This window comes from Scatophagus argus, chromosome 7 (genome assembly GCF_020382885.2).
Source record: "Scatophagus argus isolate fScaArg1 chromosome 7, fScaArg1.pri, whole genome shotgun sequence".
NCBI lineage: Eukaryota > Metazoa > Chordata > Actinopteri > Scatophagidae > Scatophagus > Scatophagus argus.
The window spans coordinates 4,206,670-4,230,425 of NC_058499.1; the positions used below are offsets into that span (position 1 = coordinate 4,206,670).

Below are 23,756 nucleotides of genomic sequence, written 5' to 3' on the forward strand. Positions count from 1 at the left end.
AGACATGCATTTTGACAAAGATCAGCAAAATACTCCTGTAAAGTTTAAATGAGCTCATATGTTTGAGCTTGATAGAGTGACTTACAGTGCGAGCCAAGTCTCTTCTCATGGTGGAGTGAGAGAGCAGCTGTAATGTGATCTCATTCTCCCACTTCCTGCAATTCTGGACGTACTCGTGGCTGCCCAGGCTGTGTTTACTGTGGCACAGGGCAACAGAGAGTGAAGGTTAGGAAAAATCACACTGCAAGTTCAGGACAACGCTGAGCAGTGATTGGGGAAAAAAAAGCAACAACACTCAAGACTAAAAAGTGCTTCAGTGGGATGGATTTTCAGAAATGTTAGAAATGTAATGTAATGTGTACCATTTTATTTAGTCTGTATTTTGGGAGAAAACTAATTTGAATTTGCATAATTTTATTTGTTATTTTTGATGCTGATGTGGTTAGATAAGGTGTTGGGGCCACTTGTTAGAACTACATAGTCTTTCCAAAAACAATACAGTGCAATGCAGCGATAATACCCACCTAGTGTTCCAAATTTGTGACGGGGATCACCTACCAAGATCTAATATGACAAAAAACACTTCCTGCCAAGAATATTTCTTAATAGCCACAACAATAAAAAGTCAGAATATTTCATTCTGTGGTGGTATACTGTGTGTCCAACATTAAATGTTTTGTGTTGAGTCAGCAAAGCTGGCTTCAGAAGCAGCCAATAAGGATCCTGTGATCACAGTCAGTGAGAAGCTGCTGTAGGGACCTGAAATTTGATTTAAAAAAAGAGAAAAAATCCTTCATACAAGGCATTTAATTGCTACTTTTTTTAAACAAGTTATCACTGGTTGTGGTGGGAGACTCTCACTAAATTATTTGCTAAGAACAGATATTACTAACAATTGGGATTTGGCAGAGGGGATGCAGCTTCACGCTCCACCCTGAGAGGGAAGTCTTTACTGTGATTATGAGTGCATAATCAAAGCATCCATAAATAATCTTTTTATACAACGGCTTTCAGTGTATGTGTAGGATTTTATAACTCTTCTCAAGGTAGCAGAGAACAAAAACATCACAAGACCAAAAAAAAAATTACTGACAGTCTCCATTGTTACCACATCAACCGACAAATATTTGTTTAGAATAATTCATCAGCATTCTCAGTTTGACTGGTGTAAGGTTGTAAAGACCAGTTACAGCATGAACGCACAGCATACACAGCATCTGCTCAGCAGCTACAGCCACACAACACATTACTTATGCCCTGTAAGTCCCAGTGTGGGAGTAACTATTCCCAAATATCTGAGATTAGAGAGAGAAGATAAGAGATGAGGAGGAGGGTACAAGATACAGAAACATCAAGCAGTCCCCTACAGGATAAGAAGACAAGTGATACAGAAAAAGAGAGAGATGAGAGTTGCTAAGAAAACAAATGAAACTGGAAACTCTATTCATTTTTAATAAAACTACCAGGTCAGCCAGTTGCTCCTCCCAGCTCCTAAAATGTTTACGCTTTGGAGAGAGATGATTTTTGCTTTTTCCCCACCGGCAGCAACATAACTTCTCTGTTTGCATGTACTCACTTCTGCAGCACCTCCTCCTTTCCACACACTTTGAGCAGGTAGCTGGAGAAGTCAACCTGGTCCAGGTCATCGTGGACCCAGCAGAGAGTCTGACTGATCAACAGCTCCACTGGAGAACTCACTGTGGAAAGAAAGAAGGGAGAGGTGGGTGATGAAGAAGGTGGCGATGAAGGCAGGGAGGGTGGGAGTGACAGAGTCACCCTCTGGGGAATGATGGAAGAGACCAAAAAGAGAGAAGATGTAATGAAAAACTGATAAAATGCTTTGAAATCATCACAATTATACCTCAGTTACAGAACATGAAGTTAAAAGAGAGTAAAAAGAGAAGTGGTTCAAATACAGGAAGTGAAGAATAGCACTCAAAACGCTGTATATTTTTATTAACAGGATCAGAGTTCATTTCATGCTGCACAATCAGGAGAGAATCTTATTTAAAATGATAATGAGGATTTTGGCCTGTTAACAGATGCACATTTGTCACTATGGGAACTGAACTCTAGACCTTAAAGAGGTTGAATTCTTCTCTAACCACAAACCAACCTGTCATGTTTTGAACAGCCCATGTTTAACTTTAAATCAAAGGACTCACAGCGGTGTGGCGTGGAGCAATGTTAAGTTGGGGGGATTTGGGGTCGAGATCTGGGGTGTTTGCCTGTGCTCTGAAATCTGACGTGTTCAGCCAAGGGAAGCCTGGGTGGAGAGCGTAACCTAACACGCAGCAGCTTATTTCACTGTTTAGCTACTTCTACAGAGGCTTTAATACACTCTAAACTTTACCTACACACAAACAGGGGCACACAGATGCAGACAATTCATGCAGAGGACCATCCCAGGTTTGCACTAAGCAAACATGCAGCTTAGCTAACCGACGTGGACGCGAGGAGGCCACCCCTGGCTCCAGCAATAACAGACCTCCACCCATCAGAGGAATGGTGCGCCTTTTCTCACTGCTTACACCAACAGCTTCAGCTCCACAGTCCTGTAAGCCTGTGTGGCCGCCGAGGATGTGCATGTGCTGCAGTGTTTTTGTAACAAAGCAATTAGACAGGCCACGCCTCACTTTGAGAGCGCTCTGAGGTGGTGAGGGAATTCCCAGCAGGGCATTTTTGAAGGTACCAGTTAAAAGAGGAAAAAGAATTCCTCCGTCGCATGCCGTTAACCATTTCACACATGGTTGGCAAATGGTGCTGGCGGGATCACATGTGGGCACACGCGAAATTATGTTGATGGTCGATTTCACACGATCACGCACGTCGAAAGACTGGGGAGCAAAGTGGGATGTTAAATAAATCTCCCCCCAATAGCTGTCATTAACTAGTGTAATAAGTAACTTAAGGTGTAGTTTTCAGGTCCAATCAGTGACGTATAAGAAGGAATTCACTCAGTTCTTGTTAAATCCACGTCAGACGTAAAAGAGAAATGATTTAATTCCTACACCACTCAGAGTTTCTGTAAGTGAGTCCAACTGTCAGACACAGCTCCAGAGACAGAAGGGGACACAAAGAGGCAAATAGAAACAATAACAATAACAGAAACACCTGTCGGTATGACAACACACATAGCACCAGTGTTGTGTCAGATCGCACTAGTTTCACCAAGTGTACCTATTAAACTGACAAAAGCCCAATCCAACAATGTCAATTAGCGTTTCTTAGCATGATTCTATTTACGTAACAGGTTTTACGTGAATAAAACTTAAATACTGCCTCACACATTTTTGCAAATTACACACTTGTAGGTTTGACATCATGCCAGCAAGTGAAAAAAATCTTAAGGGTCTCCTGACCCAATTTTGTGACATGTGGAACAGTTGCTTATTCTTACCATGCTTGTGTGTCAAATTCCTGCATGTTTTGTATCATGAGAATAAAAAGTTTCTGGGAGGCATTGAAGTTTGTGTCTCCACATGTGCAAAGAGAAACATGGTGGTCTTCCCTCCTCTCCAACAGCTTGGCAGCTGCAGAAAGTAACCTGAGCTCAACTCCCTACGTTTTCTCCTTCTGTCACTCTCCTTCCATCCATTTTCTGATCTATTTTACCAGACATAAAATTTCCTTAATCTGACTCATTTCCATTTTTTCTCTGCACCTTTACCACTTTCTTTCTTCATTAATCTCTCTCATGCTCTTCTTCTCTTTCTCTCATCTCATTTCCACCCCTGATTCCCTCTGCTTTCCTTTTTGATTTGTCTCTATGCATCACTTTTCCATCTCTCACTCCTTCCGTCTCCCTCTTCGACCACAGTATGTTAGGAATCCCCAGAGGCCGAGCGGTTCACAGCCAAGCCAAGGAAGAATGAATTGTCTTTCTTTCTGCCTGCACTCTAGAAAAAAGGGTGAAGGCAAAGATTAAAAGCTATGACAGAAAGAAACCAGAAATGACAACTGAAAATTTCAAAACATCACAATATCCTTGAACTGCAATTTTATACATTTCCACTAATCACAAAGAGAAGACAGAGGAAGAGCAAAAAACATAAGAGAGACAAAAAAGCAGGAAAAAAAAAAGACGGAGAAGATGACAGTGGATGAAAGAAAAGAGAAAAACCATGAAGGACAGAGAGGAAGGTGATGCATTTCTTAAGTCTCATGTTAGTCTGTGTTTTGTCTCTGAAATGACGACCGGATCAAGAGACTTATGAGGACAACAGAGCAAGACGCAAAGGAAGAGAAGAGAGAGAGAGAGAGAGAGAGAGAGAGAGAGAGAGAGAGAGAGAGGACAGATGAAGAGATGCTGCACGGAAACAAGAGTGGAGGAAAACAGTGTCATACAAGAAAAGGGAGGAGTGGCAAATTGAGGAAAAAAAAGACCAACAGGGGAGAAAGTGGACAGTGAAACAGGAAGTGGGCGGAAGAAGAGGAGAGAGAGACAGAAAAGAAATGGACGAGTACCCTTCCTGCCCTCTATCGGTCTCTATCCTTCTATCCAAACTTCGAGCACAACTGAGGCCTATTGTTCCTGAGAGCAGATTCCAGCATTGTCCAAAGAGAGGAATCCAAACAGCAACAATGTGGGTTAACGTGCTGCTGACAACACAGGAAGTCAACCAGGAAACAACAAACGAGACATCATACTGGGAAAGAAGGAAGAGAATCTAGGAAATGACTCAGTTCGGCAGTGGGACCGAAGTAAGTGAACTCAGCAGAAGCAGGAAGACAAGATAAACCAGGAGTCAAGGCAGGAACTTGGGAAAGTACAATTAGGACGTAGAACGAGCAAAGTAATAAATATACTTCCTATAGGTTGTCGCTGTTGAACTGCGCTGTGCAGAGTCTGAGTCAGTAGGACAGCATCTTACATGCACACAACAGACTTGTGGATGTGTAAATATATAGGTTGGCTGTCATACAAGAAACAATTCACTGGCCTTGTCGAATATATGAAAAACAGATTTACATCAACACACATGCACAAGCGCACGCACACACACACACACACACACACACACACACACAGTGGCCTAATGCTGATCCTCACAGACTGTGGTGAACTTGATCTCACAGTTGGAATAATATGTATGACCATAAAAAGGCCAGTGGATTGGCTGACAGCCTCCACTGTGTTTGGCTTCAGATCCAAAAAGACATGTCATTCACAGTGGTTGTAATTTTGTGTGTGTGTGTGTGTGTGTCTCAGGAGGGGCTAGCTGACAACAGCTACCCAAACGCCCAGGGAAGGAAACTAAAATCTTTGCGGGTCCTTGGAGAACAAAACAAAAAAAAAGTCCCTTTTTCCCAGCATGGCCACGCCATGGCGAGGGGACAAACCTTTATTTGTGCAGCGTAGGAACAAAGTGTACTTCCCACGAGAGAAAAAAGAAACAAATGAGGTGAGGAGGGGGTAAAGAGTTTGGCAGCTGTGAATGTCGTTTCCTCCTTCAGAGCGCTCATGCCTACAATCTAGGCTGCTCACTCTTAAAGGCAAAGCGGGTACACAGTTTTGTTTTTTCTAATGTAAATATCCTGACATCAGGATGCAACAGTCGCCATATGCTGTTGTTCCTTTTTTTGGCTTCGTTTTTGTTTCTCAAGTTAAGAACGGCTTTAAAGAGGGATCATACGATGAACATTTTTGTCGCTGGGTGCTTACCGTCACAGGTGAAGGTTACAGGCTGCTGAGATTCTGAGATTTCAATAGAAACCTTCACAGAGCAGCTGTTGTCACCTCCACAGTCTCTCTGGGTGATGACAGGGCTTAGGACGTAGCCGGGGTTGGTGGACATGTCGCCATGAGGGAATTTGGAGCGCAGGCTGGTAGGGAAAAAAAAAATTACAACAGAGCCAAGTCAACACTTTTTTTTCTGTATTTTGGTCTACTTGGCAAGTGAAAACACATCAGCGCAGCCAGAGTCAGCCTGGCATACGGATCGGATGGCCTGGATGAAACTACTGAATGCATTGTGTGCAGTGAAACAGGAAAACAGGATGGAGTAGAGAAAGAGAGAAGGGAAAGAAAATCAAAATAAAAATGGTACAAATTGCACACTGATAAGAAGATATGAAATCATTTGAAATTTACCATTTCTACTCTGTTCTGCCAAGTCAAAACAAGTCAATGCACAATCACTCTCCCTGTAATCTTCACTCAGTGACACTGGGAGGGTAAAAGATGAAAAAGAAAAAGCTACGGAATTATTCTTAATATTTTTTTTTTTACCATTTATACCGTTATGTGAGGTTCAGTTCCTTCTAATTGTAAACTATGTAGAGTGAGTGAAGGACCAACGAGCAGGCAGTGAAGCCGCAGGGCAGATAGTGAGCGTTGACTCTGTTATCATAATGAAAGTGGATTCCCTGAGCACAGCTTCATCATCACTCCACCCAAACTAACTACTGGAGTGAAAGATTCTGTACAGGCTTCAGGAAACAAACAAAACATGCAATTATGTGCATGTATGCATGAAAACGTGTAACTTATGCTCACATACAAACAAGAAAGAAAAAGCTATTTTTGCCATGCCGGCATGACTCTTGGGATGGCAACGTTGGTCTGTGGGTCCACCACACTGGCTCAGACTACTACATGGACTGCCATGAAAGTTTGTACATACCAATCATCATCTACAGAGGCGGAAACCTGATGAATTTGCTGATCCTCTGTTTTTTCCCCTAGCAACACCATGTGAATTTTATTTGTATGACTGTTAGCTCAGGAACAAGTAGCAGCAGGAGGGAACCTACGTTGCTACGTCTTCACAGAAGGCAACAACCTCCAGGTTTTGAGCGTCCTGTTCTTCCAGGGCGGCATTCCTCACCAGACCTTTTCCTTTTCCCTTGTCCTACAGGAGCAAGAGAGTCAGACAGACAAAATCATACAGAGACAGGGATCGAGAAAAATATACTTAAAACAGAAGAGACCAGATGGAGACAAACAGCACAGCACACATGAATTCCTTAAATCAGATTTAACAGGAGTGACTGTGGATAACAAAGCTTAAAGTCTTTATGGTGATTTGTGTTTGAGGGTGGTTGAAGGGGCAGTTTCATTAAAAACACCTCAAAGCTATGAATCCTCCAGAGTGAATAAACATGTCAGCAAGGGCAAAGGTTTTTACACAAAGAAACCCACACAGAGATCTGAAGCTCTTTTATGCCTTGGTCTCTTTAAACTGTGAAAAGGCATTTGTTTAACATTTAATTAAGGTTTAGATTCTAAAATGGAAATGTTGATCAAAACAATCTCTCTGGCACAAACAATAACAATTATACACTCCAGGGGCTGAGCTGGCTTCCACTTACACTGGAAAATCATTTTTCATTTGTTTGTAATTTTTCTTATATTTTTTACTCAAAGACTTTTAGGAACTGAGTTGAAAGAGTTCTCTCTCTCTCTCTCTCTCTCTCACACACACGCACACACACACACACACACACACACACACACACACACACACACACACACACACACACAAACACATCCCGAGACAGCTCCCCTTCCCGGAGGCTGGCCAATTGCCGGGAACTCGCAGTTGCATTCTGCATTTTACTGCTGTCTTACTGCCAGTGACTGAGGAATGCACTTCCTGTGGCACAGGAAATGAGAAGTGAAAGGGCTCCACAGTCTGCAAAAGTGCTCTGTCATGGCTTGGAAATCTGTGACTCTGACATCATTCCCAATGATGGGGGGAGAGGACTGAGGAAAGAGCAGGAGAGGAAGTGAAGGAAACACGAGAGGAGGTAAAGGAAATGTTTGGAATGTCATAATAATAGCTTATTCCTCTCCATGGGGACGTCGGGCAGATTATAACCGAGAGGGTTTTTGATGAGCCCAGGGGGCACAGAGTTGGCTTTTCATGTCCAAGAACAACCTAACAAGACAACTAGAGAAAAAAATGTTTCCCACAACTTGTTAAATGTCAGGTCAGCTTAACTTCTATACTTCCTTTTCACAAAAAACCCTTGCCGCAGATTATAATTTATTTTCAATGACAGACAATTTTGATATCACACTGTCACAAGTCGCTCTTACAGGGTTACAGGGAGGGTTTTATACATCTTCTTGTCATTATCATTTCAGCTCCAGTCCTCAAATGTCAGGCATTTCACTTCACGAATCCAAAATTCTATTTGATTTTGGATTTTAAAGATTCGATTTTCTATTTACACATTTTTTTAAAGCACTTGCAGCTTGGCCATTCTTCGACTATCGGGCACTGATTTGTGAAAGCCAACAGAACAACAGCTTTTATGCCTTCTACTTCTTTAAAAAAATAGGCTACATGGTATCAAGGGAGATATAACTTGTACCACACTAAGGCCGTATGGTTAAATTGAGATAAATTTAGATAATTTGTGCTCAAGTGCAAAAACAAAACAGAAGGGTCTGTAGATGGCGGAAGGGCACTGTGACAGACTGTTCTGTGTTTGCTATGCATTTCTGTATTGGAGGTTGTGTGGGCTGACGTAAAGCAAACTTCTGCTTTTGACATGTGTGAAAGAGAAATAAAGTAGCTGTTGCAGGAGGTCTCTTGGTCTTGTTTATTACTGTCTTACTGTCAGTTATTCAGACACTTATTGTTTGGTGCATTAAATGTCAAAAAATGGTGGAAAAATACCAATCACAGTTTTCTCAATGTGAAAGCAGAAAATCCTCACTTTGAAGTGGCTGGAACAAAAATGATGTTTGACATTTTCAATTCCAACAACTAATCCCTTGCCAAAATAGCTGCCAATTAATATTCTGTTGTCTGGGTAATCTGCTCTCACTACCTGCTATTTAAAACGCATTTTAATTAATCCTCCTCCCCCTCATAAACCAACCCCGGACTGACCTGGTGGCCAAGTGGTCAAAACACATGCCATATAACCACCAGGTCACCGGTTTTATTCCGTCAAACCACATAACGTCTTCCCCTTGTTTCCTGTTAACTGCTACAATTGATTAAAGGCAAAATGCTGCCAAAACAAACAAGAACACCAGTCTTAATTAGCAAGACCACAACATCCAGCAGGTTAATCTGACATATTATTTAGACCATAACTGTGCCGGCCCAAAGAGCAGAGACGACTTGTTCAAAGCCTGGACTGACCTGACTTAACACCACGAGACACAAATCTCTAAGTCAGCATGGAGCCTGGAAAGGAGGCCAAGCCTGACACCAAACCACCTGCATCTCCCAGCGAGGGAGAGAGGAGACCAGGCTCCTGCCTGCACAACGGCTGTCTCAAATATTCAGTATTTTGTGGAATAACCCTCAAAATGCTCCAGTGGTTCAATGTGAGTAAAGAAAAAAGGTGGGGGGTTGATAGAGAGACTGAGAGAAAACATTAGAAAGAGAAAAGAGGCTCACAGACTACATTAGCAGTGTTTATGTTTAGAGTCAGGATTGCCTCAGCAAAAACAAACACGGGAAGATACTCCAGTGAGGCTGTGCTAGCCGTCACACCACAACACACACACATACACTCAGCAGGCTGTACAGCGGGACAGGACGCTCTTTGTTTCACTCTATCGATTTTGTTGGACCCGGACGGAGAGCTCCTGGTGTCTGAAGTCACGGAAAGGGCTTCACATGATTCACACGTTGACTAATCTTTCATCCGTTCCCTGCTTCTACTGTGATGTGTCACAGCACTGACTGTAATACCAGGAACACACAGTACAACATAAAGGAACATTACCATCCTAATGAGGACTGGTCTTTCAGGTCCTGGAGAGCACACTGTGCTGAGTGACCAGCACTTTGAGCTGGTTATTGAAAGAAAGACAGACAGAGACCATCCACAAGTCAGCTGCAGAATGTGTCACTTTCAGCCTTTTCAAGCCTTACTGTGTCCTAATTGACCCTCCCATATTTTACACATTAAAAATTAATCCCTCTTTGGCTAAGAACCTAAGCCTTTTTTAAGATGAAACTCACCACTGATGTGAATTCATTCCATCTGCCTGAAAGATGGATTTCCTCAATTCATTTTTCCACACTAACAGACAGGACAAGACATGCAACTTGTCATAAGTTATTTTTCCTGATATAGATTCAAGTCTGGAAGAAAAAAAAAAAAGAAAGAAGGTATTATGGACTGGGTGTCCTACATCACTTTGTTGGCCACATTCCGCTCCAGACTGAGACATAATCAATTATGAAACATGTGACTTCTACTCTTACAGAAACACACAGATGTAAAAGTATTCCTGCTATTTTTCTAGGTTAACTTAACCTTAAGTTTGACTGAGGAGAACTGTTACACAACTTTTCAGTACATACTGAGTGATGATCTGAGTGTCACAACCTTCCCTGAAATGACTCTTTGTGTTATCATACTTTGATCCAAATGTCTCTTCTAGACATGTGCACAGGGAGCCAACAGAAGGCCAGCCAACGTGTCTCAGACTGGCTCAGCCAGAGGACTCTACTGAGCATGCTCTATGGGCCCAAATACGCACCACCGTGAAGAAGCCCTCAAAGGCTTTTTTAACGCATGTGCCGAGTGAGTAGCTGTCACAGGAATGAACGGGTCATCACCTTTGAACGTGGTATCCAGTCCTCCTTAGTACATCTATCATGTAAACGATGCAGGTGTCAAAATGTTCAAAAAACCACCTTTGATAAAGTTCAGTGTAGTCGATGCATTCAAAAATGAGCAAAATCAATTTAAAATATACCGGCAGTGCAAGCAAACAACTAAACGTTGATAAACAATTGTTTTTCATCAGTCTTCTATACAATTTAGTGTTCATCAATCTTAACTACTTGAACAAAAGCAGCTAATTTTCACTGTGTGATTCAAAGCCTACACCGAATCTCTCAAAGGCTTTTCCTGCTTGCCACTGATTAATGTCTGTTGCTAAAAAAACAAGAGCAGAAATATTTCAGCAAAAGCTGTTCTGTTGTCCCTCGGATTTAACAGACAACAACTTAGTCAGCCTGAGGAAGCTTGCGGTGTCTCCCATGAGACATGGACATGCAGGAAGGCCTGGGTGAGTACAGGAGCAGAACTGAAAGGCTTAACCACCCACAGCCATGACTGATGGCTGGTGCCAACTCCAAGCCCGAGTATTAAGTTACAGAACACATCTTGACATTAGACACTTCTATTTGTCTCTGTGCCAAACTAAAGAAAACGACCCCAGACTATCCACAGGAAACCTGCACTTAAACATTCACGAGCCACTGTCAGTATCTAAACAGCCAGCAGAACAGATGTACAGCAACATATTATTGATTACTTAACTGTTAAAGTCTTGAGTTCTTCTGAACTGCAAGTCTCAAACTAGTACATGAAAAATATACTGCAGTTGCTCAGATGTTCAGGCTTAATTTTACAGTAAAACTTTGTGCAGGAAAGGCTGAGTGATGCCGTCATGCCGATGCAGCACTTACTGAACGGATGAAGATTGATTTTAATGTGCTGTGAATACTCAGCAAACTCTAACTGTCAGCTAAACCTTTCTTGTTTTTGTACACAGATTCATCGAAGAAAATCGGTGCTAGTGAGAAGCTCCGTGGTTTGCATCAGAGGAGCGAGCAGCTCAGAAAACGCAAATCAACTTCTTCTTTCACTTGGGAAGTGACAAAGTGCTACAAACTCACACTTCCTGAGAAAAACTGAAAACACAGGCTTAAATTAAGGTGGTTCAAGGGACAGACTGTCCACTTGGGCAAGGTTACTATTTGGTAATTCAAAGAAATTTCAGACAAGTGCTGAGTTACAAAGACAATTTTCATCAATCTTCACATTCACAACAATGTTCTTCTCCAAAAAATTGTATAATTCAGCCTTGGGTTCGGCAATACGACACTATTGTGTAACAAAACAAAAATGTCTGTCATTTCATATGCTCTGTTGTTTATTTGGCTGCACCACAAATAACACTTTTTACAGCAATATTTTGGCAACCAGGGCAGAATGAGAGACGGGAAGCAGCTCTCAGTGGTGTCAAGCCTTTAATGACACCAAGACAAAGTAAGATAAACGCACCAATGTCTCCTGTTTATTGCAGGCCTACTTAAGCTGTTGCTTTAGCTTCTAAGTGCTCCTTGTAGCTCGAGCACATAATTCAAAAATGTAATCTGAAACTGGCCTGCCCATGTGGCCATTTTACATTCATTAAATTTACAGAAAATGTGCTGCATCGTTATATGTAACGTATGTATGTGTGACTCCACAACGTGTCTCTGATAGAAAACAAGGTCAAAGATTGGCAGACACAGAGCTGTTTGCCCAGTGAGTCACACGGTTAACTGGAATGCATGCCACATCCGTGTACTACAACATCTTTTAACCCTGCAATACGTCTGCTGGAGCAAAATGTAGAGAGCATCTCATACTTGTGCTTGAGGTGTAATTACACAATAATAAAAGAAAATGGGGCACAGACTTGTAGTGGGATCGTATGGAGGTGTGAGAGACATAAAAGAGCTGCTGGAGGTCTTAAAGTCTGCGGGGGAAGGAGAGAGATCTGACTGTGTTATTAGGATGGGAAAATGTAGTGTGTGCTGGCATATTGTAGGTTTCAGTTCAACACATTCACACAGTGATCCTGAATCACATCACATGTTCAGATAAAAATCAGCCTGCAGGACATTTTGTAGGAAAAGGGGCAAGAACAAACAAGCAGAGACATGCTCACTCACTCAGCAATGAAAGGGCAAGCAAAATACTTAAGAGTGTTGCTTTAACGCTATTCCTCAAAATCTAGTTGGCTGGTTTATTTGGCGCATTACATAATGATGGTGTTTGTTAACCACACTGTATTACATTACTTTTATTGTTAAATTAAACTCACAAACCAGTTAGCACAAACAAATCGGCTTGACGTTTCCCTACACCTTTCATCTCTTTGCAGCTTGATTCAGTCCAGGTTACTGCATGTCTCACTAAAAATATTTTACATTTCCTGTGTAGATTTGAAGATCTACTGCACCAAATTAACAAAAGCTACACTGAGTGAAGAGGTACTACATTTATTGAAACAATCGTGAGTACAAGTAATATGAAACTGTGTTGCCAGACGCAGCCATGAGCGGTAAATGACGCATTAACTTTCAGTGTTGCTTTGCAAACAGTAAGAGCCAGGTCTGAACAGGCGTTGGTGCTGTGACGCGTGACGGCTGAACTGCAGATAAAGCTATTTGTTTGACTGCTGATTATCACTAACCTGCAGATATAATGTATATCCAAAGGCCAAAGTAAGGGATTAGCAGACAGGCAGAGCAGGAAGTCAGTGAATGGAAGGATGAAGATCTGATAGAGGGGAGAAGAAAGATAGACAGACAACAGTAAAGTGATAGAATGAGTATAGGAAGAGGAACATAGGAAGACAGAGGAAATATAGTTACATAGAGAAAGAAAGAAAGAAAGAAAGGAGTGAAAGCTGAAAGTAGACAAGACAGGGAAAAAGAAACAAATACATAACAAAGACTAAAGGAAGAGGATGAGACATACAGTAGAGGTGGTGTGACTCCACTGCAGATAGCCCACTTCTGACTAAGTCTTCAAGTTCAAGCTCATTTGTTCCATTTTACACCCCTCTGCCCACGCTCACCCCATCTTACACTGCACTCTTGCCAACCCCAACAAGGCTTGGCAATTTCAGACTGACTTACAGCCATCCAGAAATTCAGTGTGGGAAAAAAAAAACTCCTTGGGACACATGATTGCAAGGGAAACAAAAGAGCAAAACAAAAACAATCATGCTCAGGCCAATGGCTGATGAATTCTGTGTTTATACATTTTGTCCGCTTTTACACCTACTATCCTGTACAGTAAACAGTTAACAGTTAAATTCGTGTTCATGGCTGGATAAAAGAAAACGGGTCCTTTAAATACAGGTAATTCCTCAAAGGCTTCTGCGAGGCCACATGCTAAGCCAAATTTGGCAATGGATGGTAAACCTGACCCCATTAACATTCAGAATCAATTTCTTCACATTTGTTACAGCAAGAAATCAAGCAACTTCCCCAGCTGGACTCAAATGAAATGAAAAACTGTTCAAATGTTTTTTGGAAGAGACGATCTTTGAAGCTTGGAAAAACAAGTGCGTTTACCCTTGCAACCACAACATGACTCAAACCGGTATTTCAGAATGTGTTGTGGCGCAGGGGAGGATTTCATTAAGCTTTTAAAACAGGAGTTAAAGAGGCGTCTGATGTCTGGATGTGTAACTTAACACCAGTGTCTCTAACTGATCAGCCTGCACATAGACAAGGCTCTTTGGTAACTCATTCTTCTAATATTTGTCTAATTTTGCATTTACTATTTCACCATTCTGTTTTCATGCACCACGAGTCATCAATTAACAATAGTACCACACAATAATAAAGCAACAAAAATACATTCACTACCACAGTTTAACTAGCTTCAACATGTTTCCAGAGTATGTCTGAAATTGTAGGAAATCCACTAAACTAAACCACACTCTTGTAGCAACAATGTGTATTCATATGTTGGCAAAAAACACACAAAACATTAGTTTGGACCAAAACAGTTTTCAGGGGCCTACAATATTTTTGTGCTTCTTGGAAAGCAAGGTTAGGTCTGCCCTCTGCCCTCAACCGAGCTGTGTGATCACTGTAAACTGATTTGCTCAAGGCTCCTGGTATAAAGGACAGAAACTTAACTGTGAAACCAGACTTGCAATTACGGGCATCAGCCTCAATGTTTTCAGACTACAACTACTGGTTTTGTTGAATAGTTCAAGATACATCACAGGATCTAATCACAGCTACTCAGATTATGGCACGTCAGTGGTATCCACACTTCATGGACATACACCATCTCTCTCCTCTGAGTCTAAATGACCTAAGTCATGAGTGTGATCCCTGGTCATTCTGGTGCTCCTACAGGGCACAGGGGACCTGTACGGGCTTGTTCCTGTTTATAACAACATGGGCGCCGTCTGCCAGGCCAAGCAGAGCAGAGCAAGGTGAGCAAGCAAACACATACCATCTCTACAAGACTTCAGACATGATGGATGCAGATAAAAAAAAGCGAAAGTATAGAGGGACAGCTGTGAAAAAAAAATCGCTCAACTGACACAACATAGAAGTTTGACCAGCTAAAGTAGGCTTGAACCTAGACATAACATATAGGCAAATGTAAGCAAAACGCCATTTCATCCTTTCAAAGAAACGGACATTCCTTAACCCTGGAAGACACAGCTGGACAAGCTGCCTTTGATGAATGGCAAAGTATATGTCTGTAGAGTCAAACACAGACACTTTGAAGCTGCCCTTGGTGGCCATGTTTATGTCCTGTTCCACAGCCTTTCTTTACATTTCTTGGACTGTATTGTACCATAATCCTTCTAAACACTATTTTCCAAGTGTGACAAATTTGCTGGTTTTCCACAACCATGGGGAATTCTTGTAATAAGGGCCTTTTTTTTACAGTGCTGCAATGTTAATTATCACCCTGGTGTGAGAAACATACCACACAGACCAATTGTTTGGTCATGCCACAGAGAAATACAGTGAGCAGGAAGTGGATGCCTTGAAAACAGTGTAAAAATAAATAAATAAATAAATAAATCCAAAATGTTTCCAATAGAATAGTTTGTCCAGACCTTAAAAGCACATTGTAGAGTTCTGACCACTGGTGGTGGGGTAAAGCTATATCTTAATGAGGACTCTAGTATTGTTAGTATTTTGTCTTCTACCAGCGCCTGTATGGAGAGAAAATAGGGCTCTGACAATAACTGCAAGACAGCAACCATGTGATGCCTACTGCCATGTTATTCCACAGTGGATAGTGACTGCGATCAAGGCTGTCACACATAAAGAAACCACCTTCTGAATGAAGAAATCCATACCACCACAGCCAGAGGAGGAACATGCATGCCTCATGTACAGCGGTGACTAAATACATTTCGACCAGAGCAGAGGGCACTAATGCATATTGACAGCAAGACTTATCACTTCCAACTCTCTTGGCCAAACATCCTAAAGGAACTTTTCTGTTCTGTCACAATAACTGGAAAACACTTCTGATGAAGCCTGTAACACTTTGAACTCATTCATTTCAAGTCAGAAAAATTACAACTTGTAGTGAATCTGACTCAAACACTGAATAAAGAGGACACGTTTGGTAGGCCTCAGTACGGTTATACTGCTGTAAACTAAAATGCTTGTCTTGTCTCAGAGCTGCCAGCAGTACAACCACACAGCCAAATGACAGATGGTTGTTTAGTTTTTGGGGGGGGGGGGGCAAAGATTTAGAGGCAACAATATCCCATGCCACTTGCCCACAGCACTGTCCTAAATGAATGCTCTAAATATTCCACAGAAGAAATTAGATCACTCATGTCTTGCACGGCAAAATTAATCACAAAATGTGGCTGAGAGGAAATTGTGGGGTGAAACACTGGGCAGCTAACCACAGTCAAGGAACTTAATTACATGGAGCAGCAGTAAAGAGGATGTTTAGCTTGTGCTTGTGAATCAATGAGGAGTATACATGCTGTTGTACTCAAGACCTTAATGGGTGTTTTGGTTAAACAAGAAGATCCAGATTGTCATCTGTTCCAAGTAAACTTTACTCACACTCACTCATGGTGTAAGGGGTGTGGTTTTATTTATTCATTTATTCTGCAATACATGATTGTGTCTATATATGGTCAATGGTGTGCAGAGAGAGACTGTGTGTAAATGGGCATCAGACACAGGTGTTAAATAATAACACTAATCATGGCTCTGTTGCATTTTAATCCACCCAGCAGGCCACGCCACTGAGCCAGGATCCGTCATAACGTCATAGCGTCATTCCATCATAGAGTCTGAGACCTGACACACTTTAATGCAATGCAGCCGTTATTTAAAAAGCCTTAAAACCTGGTTTCAAATCTCAAGATTTTCCCTCAAACACTGCATATCCATGACTAAATACTCAACAATTAAAATTACATTTCAGAACAATACTGCACTAGGTATTGAGAATTTTGCCTCGTCAGAAGTGTTCGGGTATAAAATGTGACTCACAGGGTATATAATGCAGATGCTAAATCCTGATGGGGTGCACAGAACATATGACCTCTTAAAAGAAAAAAATAACCAAACTTCTTATAACTCTGCAGAAAATGTGTGTTCATGTAGAACTCTGGCACTAATAGCAAAAAGCTGATAGGGTGAATAGGTTTTCAAGGCCTTTCATATTAATATTTTTCCTGCTATGATATGCTATAAGAGAAATCTCTGCATACTTTCCCCAAAATCTTAAGATGAGAAATCATTTTCATTAGAATTCACTATAAACCTACCTGACTGTTTGGTTTGTGCTGCGAGGAGGTCCCTGGGATGTTGAGCGAATGACTCCTAGTGACAGACGCGCCTGTTGATGCTCTCCTGTGCTGTGAGCGAACAGAGAGCGATGCTTTCACCTCCAGCGGGGGACTGCTGCTACTGCAACTGTTCCCTTCAGTCTCGAGCACTGCATCCCAAGGATCCCCTGCTGGAGCTCCTTGTGCTGTTTCTGCAGTGCCTCCTGATGCCTGGGATACTTCCTCATTCTCAGCTTTACGCTTTGTAAGTGGGTCCAGATCCAGCCAGTCAAAGCGACTGATACCAGAAGACTCCATCACTGCTGGCTGCTGCAGTGGCAGGTTGGGTGCCAGAGAGGCTGTGCCCGGTTGAGAGGAATCTAGGTCAGTGCTGGCCGATTTGCCATTCTTCAAGTATTCTGAGGTACTGGCAATCTTGTCGAACAATTTGGCCATCTCTGGGTCCACGGCTGGCTGCGGGAAGACCATGGCAGCAGCAGGCTGGATGGGAGTGAAGGGCATGAAGGATGGCTGCTGCGCCGACATGGCCAGGAAGGGTGACATGGTTGGAGTGAAGCCATTCTGAAATGTGCCCGGTTTAGGGAATGGAGCAGAGGGGAACATTGGGGTAGGCTGGTGGGTGGGAGTGGACACGCTGGAGCTAGATGGGGTGGACAGAACAGATGCCCACTGGCTGCTCTGGAAAGGAGAGGGGCTACAAGCATGGCCTCCAGGGTAGGAGGCACTGAGGTTAAACCCCAGCAGCGACGAAGGGCGGGACACTTTGCTGTTAGCCCCAAAGTTTTCATCCAGTAAGAGCTTTTCAAGTTCCTCATTGGTCAGCTTGTCCACATCAATATCCCTGAACTTGTCCTGCTCTGCCTGCTTCTTGGTCTCTGGGAAGACAATGAGGTCCTTTTCTGGTCTATGAGTAGAGGGTGAAGGTTCAGGAGCAGTAGTGGTAGATTTATTAGATGGTTTTGGTTTTGAGAAGGATGAGGATGCTGCGGAGGAAGATGAGGGTGAAGTTGAAAGAGTGTGTCTCTTCTCCCTTTGCAGTTTTGCTAAAGCCTCTTCCTCCATGCGGAGGGCTTCCTCTTTACCCACAACCCCCTTTGGCTGGGGGACGTCCAGCTTGAACCCATTACCACTTGAAATCTGGGCCATTCTGTCAACTGGAAGGTCCCATGAGTGTGACAGCTTTTAAGACAGTGTGGCCCAAAGAACTGTGCAGCAAATCCTTAAACACCTAAGAAAGAAGAAAGCCAATTGAATGAATTACATGAAGTTTTAAAAAATCTGGATCATTTACAATACAATTGAGATTATTCTTAACTCAAAAACCAGAAATATTTAGCTCTGACAAACAAACTTTCAGTCACACAAAAATCCATTACTATCATCCACCTACACGGATTAAGATATTTTGCACATAGTCACAATACTTTTGAGATCCATTTTATATTAATCAGATGTACTGGGCATCAGTCTTCTCTTCCTCCTGATAGCCCAGGCTCTGTTTGTTAAATGTCAGTTCTTTATCAGAGTTTTCCTTTGGCCTTGTTGCTGTAACCAGCTTTTGATTGCTTATTGATTGGTTGCTATTTGTCACATCTGCACAGCCAGTAATTAGTTGTGCTTGTTTTAGAGTCAAGGGCATTGATTAGGTCAAATAACCTGCTTGTTACCAGGAAGTTGATGACATTTAAATCAACCAGCTCACTCACAACACGCTCTCTTCTGTTAGTGTACCTGAGTATGGCAAAGTACACATTGCAAATGTTTAACAAAGCAGCCAGGCTCACCACATACCAAAAAATAAAAAGACTAAATCCAACAATTGTGCAAAGTGATTTATATCAAGAAAGTGACATATGACTCACACCACTTACTGCCATGCCACTGAGTAAGAAATCAGTGTGCTCCTTTGCAGGACAACAACAATGTGTCTTCATGAATGATTAATCTGTCCATTCTTTTCTCCTATCCCAAGGTGATGTCAACACACAGTTTTCTCTAATAACCCCCGCCCCTCAAAAAAACCCAAAGTTGATGCCAAACAAGGACATCTACCATTCTTGATAATGCTGATTATTTATAGCAGGCATAACAGGAAGGAGCCAAGAGTTTACAACATGAGAAAAACATTGCTGCAAACAGTGTTGTGGTCCTAAAATGACATGCCGCCTTCTCAAAGCAACCATTCATTGAAGGATCACGGCCCCAGGGTTGATTGAGTTCCTTCCCTCCCCAGGCGTCACTGGCCTCTCCTGAGCTTCCCCTCCCATTGTGGTGCAGGAGGCTGGCTGTGCTGGGGCTCAGGCTAGCCTAGCACTATTGTGCAGCTGAGGAATTTGGCATGCTAAGCAGCCCGACGGGTCTCTCTCCCTCTCATACTCTCTCTCTTCCTCTGGCTTTCTCTCACTCAGTTAGCATTATGTTAGCGCCATGGCCCAAGATTGTCTTATCAGCTGTGCTAACACCAGCAGACAGTGACAATGTGGCTGCATACATTAAGCATTTGACCAGGACAGCTCAGTGCAAACTTTTCCAACAACACAACTTGGGCACAATAAGTGCATAAAAAGAAAGGTAAGCTGCGCAGAAATGTCACGTGCTTTGATCAACGCAGTTCATCTGAATATCACTGACTTTGCACATGCTCTGACATACTGAAGCTCACTGTCACTGTTGGACAGGCAAAAGGTCAGAGGCCCTTAACTGCCAAGTGCTCAAGTTAACACACAGAGTCAAACACTGAACAACAGCGACTTCCTGATTCTGTCTGTTAACACTGGGTCAATGTGAGAAACCACGTAATGTGATTAAGCTTCATAAACATTAGTCTTGGTTTTCTCAAGAGCTTTGTACAGTAGATTGCTGCAGATTGGGATGATCAGTCCAATACAGTTCTAATTCAAGAAGTCTGAAAAAAGGACAATGGAAACTGGAGAGCTGTATTAAGGGTGTAATATCCTGAGTATCAGGATATTATGTTTTGTGACACTGTACTGATTCACAAAAACACTATCAGTTATTCATAGGTTCCATGCAAAGATTTGCAGCAGGGATTCATTTTGTGTGTTGTTTAAACCCCTGACTGCTGGACAGCAATTAGATTCCACTCCAGCATAACAACATCAACGAACACAGGAAGAAGTAAGCATACTGTATATTGCTAACGAAAACACAAAGAACAAAGGCTGGTGAAATAATATATTACCTTGTTTACAGTATCTCAATATATCACAATATATTGACTAGTGAACCCCTGCATTGTGATACAGATCTCAGATCGACATATTCTTGCCATTACACTGTCCTGGGCTGTATCCTGTTTCAACAAATGAGATTAAGCAGGGCCCAAGTCACACAAAAATAAGCAAAACCGTGGTCAAACACAAAAGATCCTGAATCAATATACTATATGCTTAAAATTCATATATAGCAACAGGAGAAAATACAAGAGGACGACCATATTTGTTGAGAAAAGCCAAATTGCAGCCAACACAAATACTACAAACTCTGTTCTACTGCACCACGACAAAGGACAGCAGAGCACAGATCATGTAAGAGCTTAATTCAATATTTAAGTTTGTTCAAGTATTCAGAAGATGCCTCATGTGAAAATGCTTGTTTGGATGAAAAGATTTAACAATGAGGAAGTCACAATAACCATGAGTACTCTGAGAGTTTGGGGTCTTCACTAGAAGTTAAAAATAGTTCTGCGTGTCTGAACAATATTTAGCTGCACAGCACAGCATGAGGTTGCACTCAGAGAGGCCCAAAATTGCGACAGGTTTTACTTATTGCAGTCATTCCTTCTGTTCATGCTGACCCTTAAGAGATCAGTTCTTAAATGATTTCAATCTAAGCGGCTGGGGGGGGGGAGAAGAAAAACAGGGCTGTACAATATATTAAATATGAATTTAGATTTTGTCCCTTGTCTTTTCCATTGAAAGTGTATCAGGAAGGGATCTCTTTCAGGCAAGCATGAACAAGAGGAATGACTGCAAGCAAAAACTATTTCAATATTCATATGAGCATCTGACTATTGTTTTGAGGCAGACTTAAGAAAAATTATGAACAGCTCCTTTAATTCAGGATTTTACCTAGTTCTGCTTCCAATAGCTGTGCAAAAGTGCAGATGTTAGCAACACACTCTACAGCTGATCAAAGTGCAGGACAGCATCTTTAAAAAGGAAAATAAGTAACCAGGTTATGTTTATGGATTTGTATGATATGTCCTGCGGTTGTTGGGAAAGGAAATAATACAGTTAAACTACTTCTTTTACTGTTTTTTAACAAGTAGTGAATGCTTTACTCGTGTTTACTGAACGCAATTTGCACATTTTGGTGACTGTCATAAAGCGGAGGAACATGACATCACTACATACAAGTGGATCCTTAATAGCTTGCTGTGTGCAGAACTGGGAAGAACTCGGTGCAGCGTGTGAGTTGATGCCCTAACAGTTGTCGGCTAAAAAAAAGGACTTGTAATTACTCTGACCATGTAATGTTCATCTCTGCTTTTAAATGAGCCAAAAAAAGCTACATTTTGGGGTGAAACACTGCGTTCCCTCTGATCCCAACTGCTATTTGTTAGCGCTGGGGTCTTGGATTGTCACGTAACACTTTGGAAGACGTTCAACAGACATTCAACCGACAGAAATATGTTTGCCTAAGTACCACAACGTGTATCTGATCGCAACGGAATTACATCGAGTACATTCTCGACTTTAAAGTCCATATCCAGCGGTAAACATCTCGGCTAGCTAGCTAACCTGACGGCTGATGCTCACCTGACACCAATGATGAGAATTGTCAATGGGTCGTGAACGTTTGCTTTTCTCACATTATCCACATCATAACACCAGTGCTAGATGGTTGTTAATATCAGACAGAACAGTGACTTTCAACAGATAATTAAAAGAAAAAGTAATATAGCTGAGGAATCCGGTCAGCACGATCAAACAACACTTCTTGATACTTTTGTTGGCCGTTGGAACTTTAACTTTTGACTTTGTTGGATGCTAAGTTAGCCGCTAAACCTCAACAAAACGGAACGCAAAACAAGCAAATATATCGTTCACAGAAACATAAACCCGGTTGAGTTTAGCTACACAACGATAACTTACATGACTGTTCCGTTTGACGGATACTGATTTATTAATTTAAAAGTGCCCAGGCAACTGCTTTGGTCCTGCCAAATGCCCAAAACAAGGAAGAAGTGCGGGTTTTGTCATACGGGAAAAGGCCGGAGACTACGGAGCCGCAACGGCCGATTTCATACAACAACAAAGTAAAACTTTACCTCGCAGACATTTTTTGTAAGAAGATTAATTTCTCACCTTTTAGCGGTGCGGTGTTCGGAGCCATTTTTCTTGCAGCTGCATTTTTCCATCCACTTGCACCGAGGGGACGTCAGTTCCTGTTGAGGAGGTTGGATGGAGTTGTGGTTGGATAGCGTTTCTGCTTGGCTGGGTCTCTTCGCTGAAGATTAACTGGGGAAGCAGCGCCGCCATGTGGACTAAAGGAGTCAGTGTCAAAACAAACGAATCAGGAGGGAATCGCTAACAATAAAAACAGACTAATATGTAATAGTATAATAATATATACCAGTCATTGTGCTTTACACTGAGTGGTTGACTTCTATCTTTTGATGATAATGCTTGTGCACATTTGCTTGAGCATAATTTTTAATACCATTTATTAGCGAAATAATTAATTTTTTGACCACCACCGCACTGATGGTGCTTCTTATCAGAAGTGCAGCAGAAGTGGGAAGGAGGAAAGTGTGTCAATGTCCATAACGCTAATAATAATAATAATAATAATAATAATAATAATGATAATAATAATAATAATAATAATAATAATAATGATGTCTTGTTCCGTGGGATATGAAGACGTCTTAATGTTTTTTACACGATAATGGAAACCACAAACTTCATATACATTATACTATTATGTATGTACTAGTTTAGTACCCAGTGGTGACATAAAACTAAACACATATTAAGTAAAGTTATACACAATTTTGGAGTACCCATACTTACGTTATCTCTATTTGATTGTACTTTATATTTCAGACTCCTCCACATTTCAGAGGGAAGTATATCTTTTGACATTATGCTACGAATTACTAGTTAAATTAATATATATATATATATGTATGCATATATATATGTATGCTTGTAACGCAGTGTTGCATCAGTAACAACTGCAGTAAGCATAATGAATGAAAGGTGCTATAATGACGCAATGATCAGGCTAAATAATCAAATGCATAAATTGTTCATTTTTTAAACTTCTGCATTTGATTGTTTCCGGGTTTATATATGTGCCGTTGGGACCGTTTTTTTTATCTAACTATAAAATTAAAAATAAATAAACATTTTCTAGTTTTCGCCCAGGGAATCAGATCAATTTTACTGATCTGTTGAGCTTAATATTTGCTTCTCAGTTCATTTAATCTGCTTTGACC

General features: G+C 41.6%; 1 protein-coding gene across 4 annotated transcripts in view; it reads right to left on the reverse strand.

The window, feature by feature from the left end:
- Positions 1-23,756, reverse strand: part of pik3c2a (phosphatidylinositol-4-phosphate 3-kinase, catalytic subunit type 2 alpha) — a 43,051-nt gene that overhangs the window by 18,156 nt on the left and 1,139 nt on the right. For 3 of the 4 annotated variants that reach the window (XR_006843833.1, XM_046394229.1, XM_046394228.1), the window contains exons 2-7: positions 22,621-22,799; positions 17,270-18,518; positions 6,757-6,854; positions 5,666-5,826; positions 1,577-1,697; positions 86-197 (exon numbers count right to left, since the gene is read on the reverse strand). Coding sequence is in view for 3 of the 4 variants with exons in the window: in XM_046394229.1 (XP_046250185.1) it covers positions 86-197; positions 1,577-1,697; positions 5,666-5,826; positions 6,757-6,854; positions 17,270-18,436 (1,659 nt within the window). In the remaining variant the exon portion in view is untranslated. Of the gene's footprint in view, positions 1-85; positions 198-1,576; positions 1,698-5,665; positions 5,827-6,756; positions 6,855-17,269; positions 18,519-22,407; positions 22,564-22,620; positions 22,800-23,756 lie in introns of those variants that run through there. The other variant, XM_046394230.1, reaches the window with a different exon arrangement.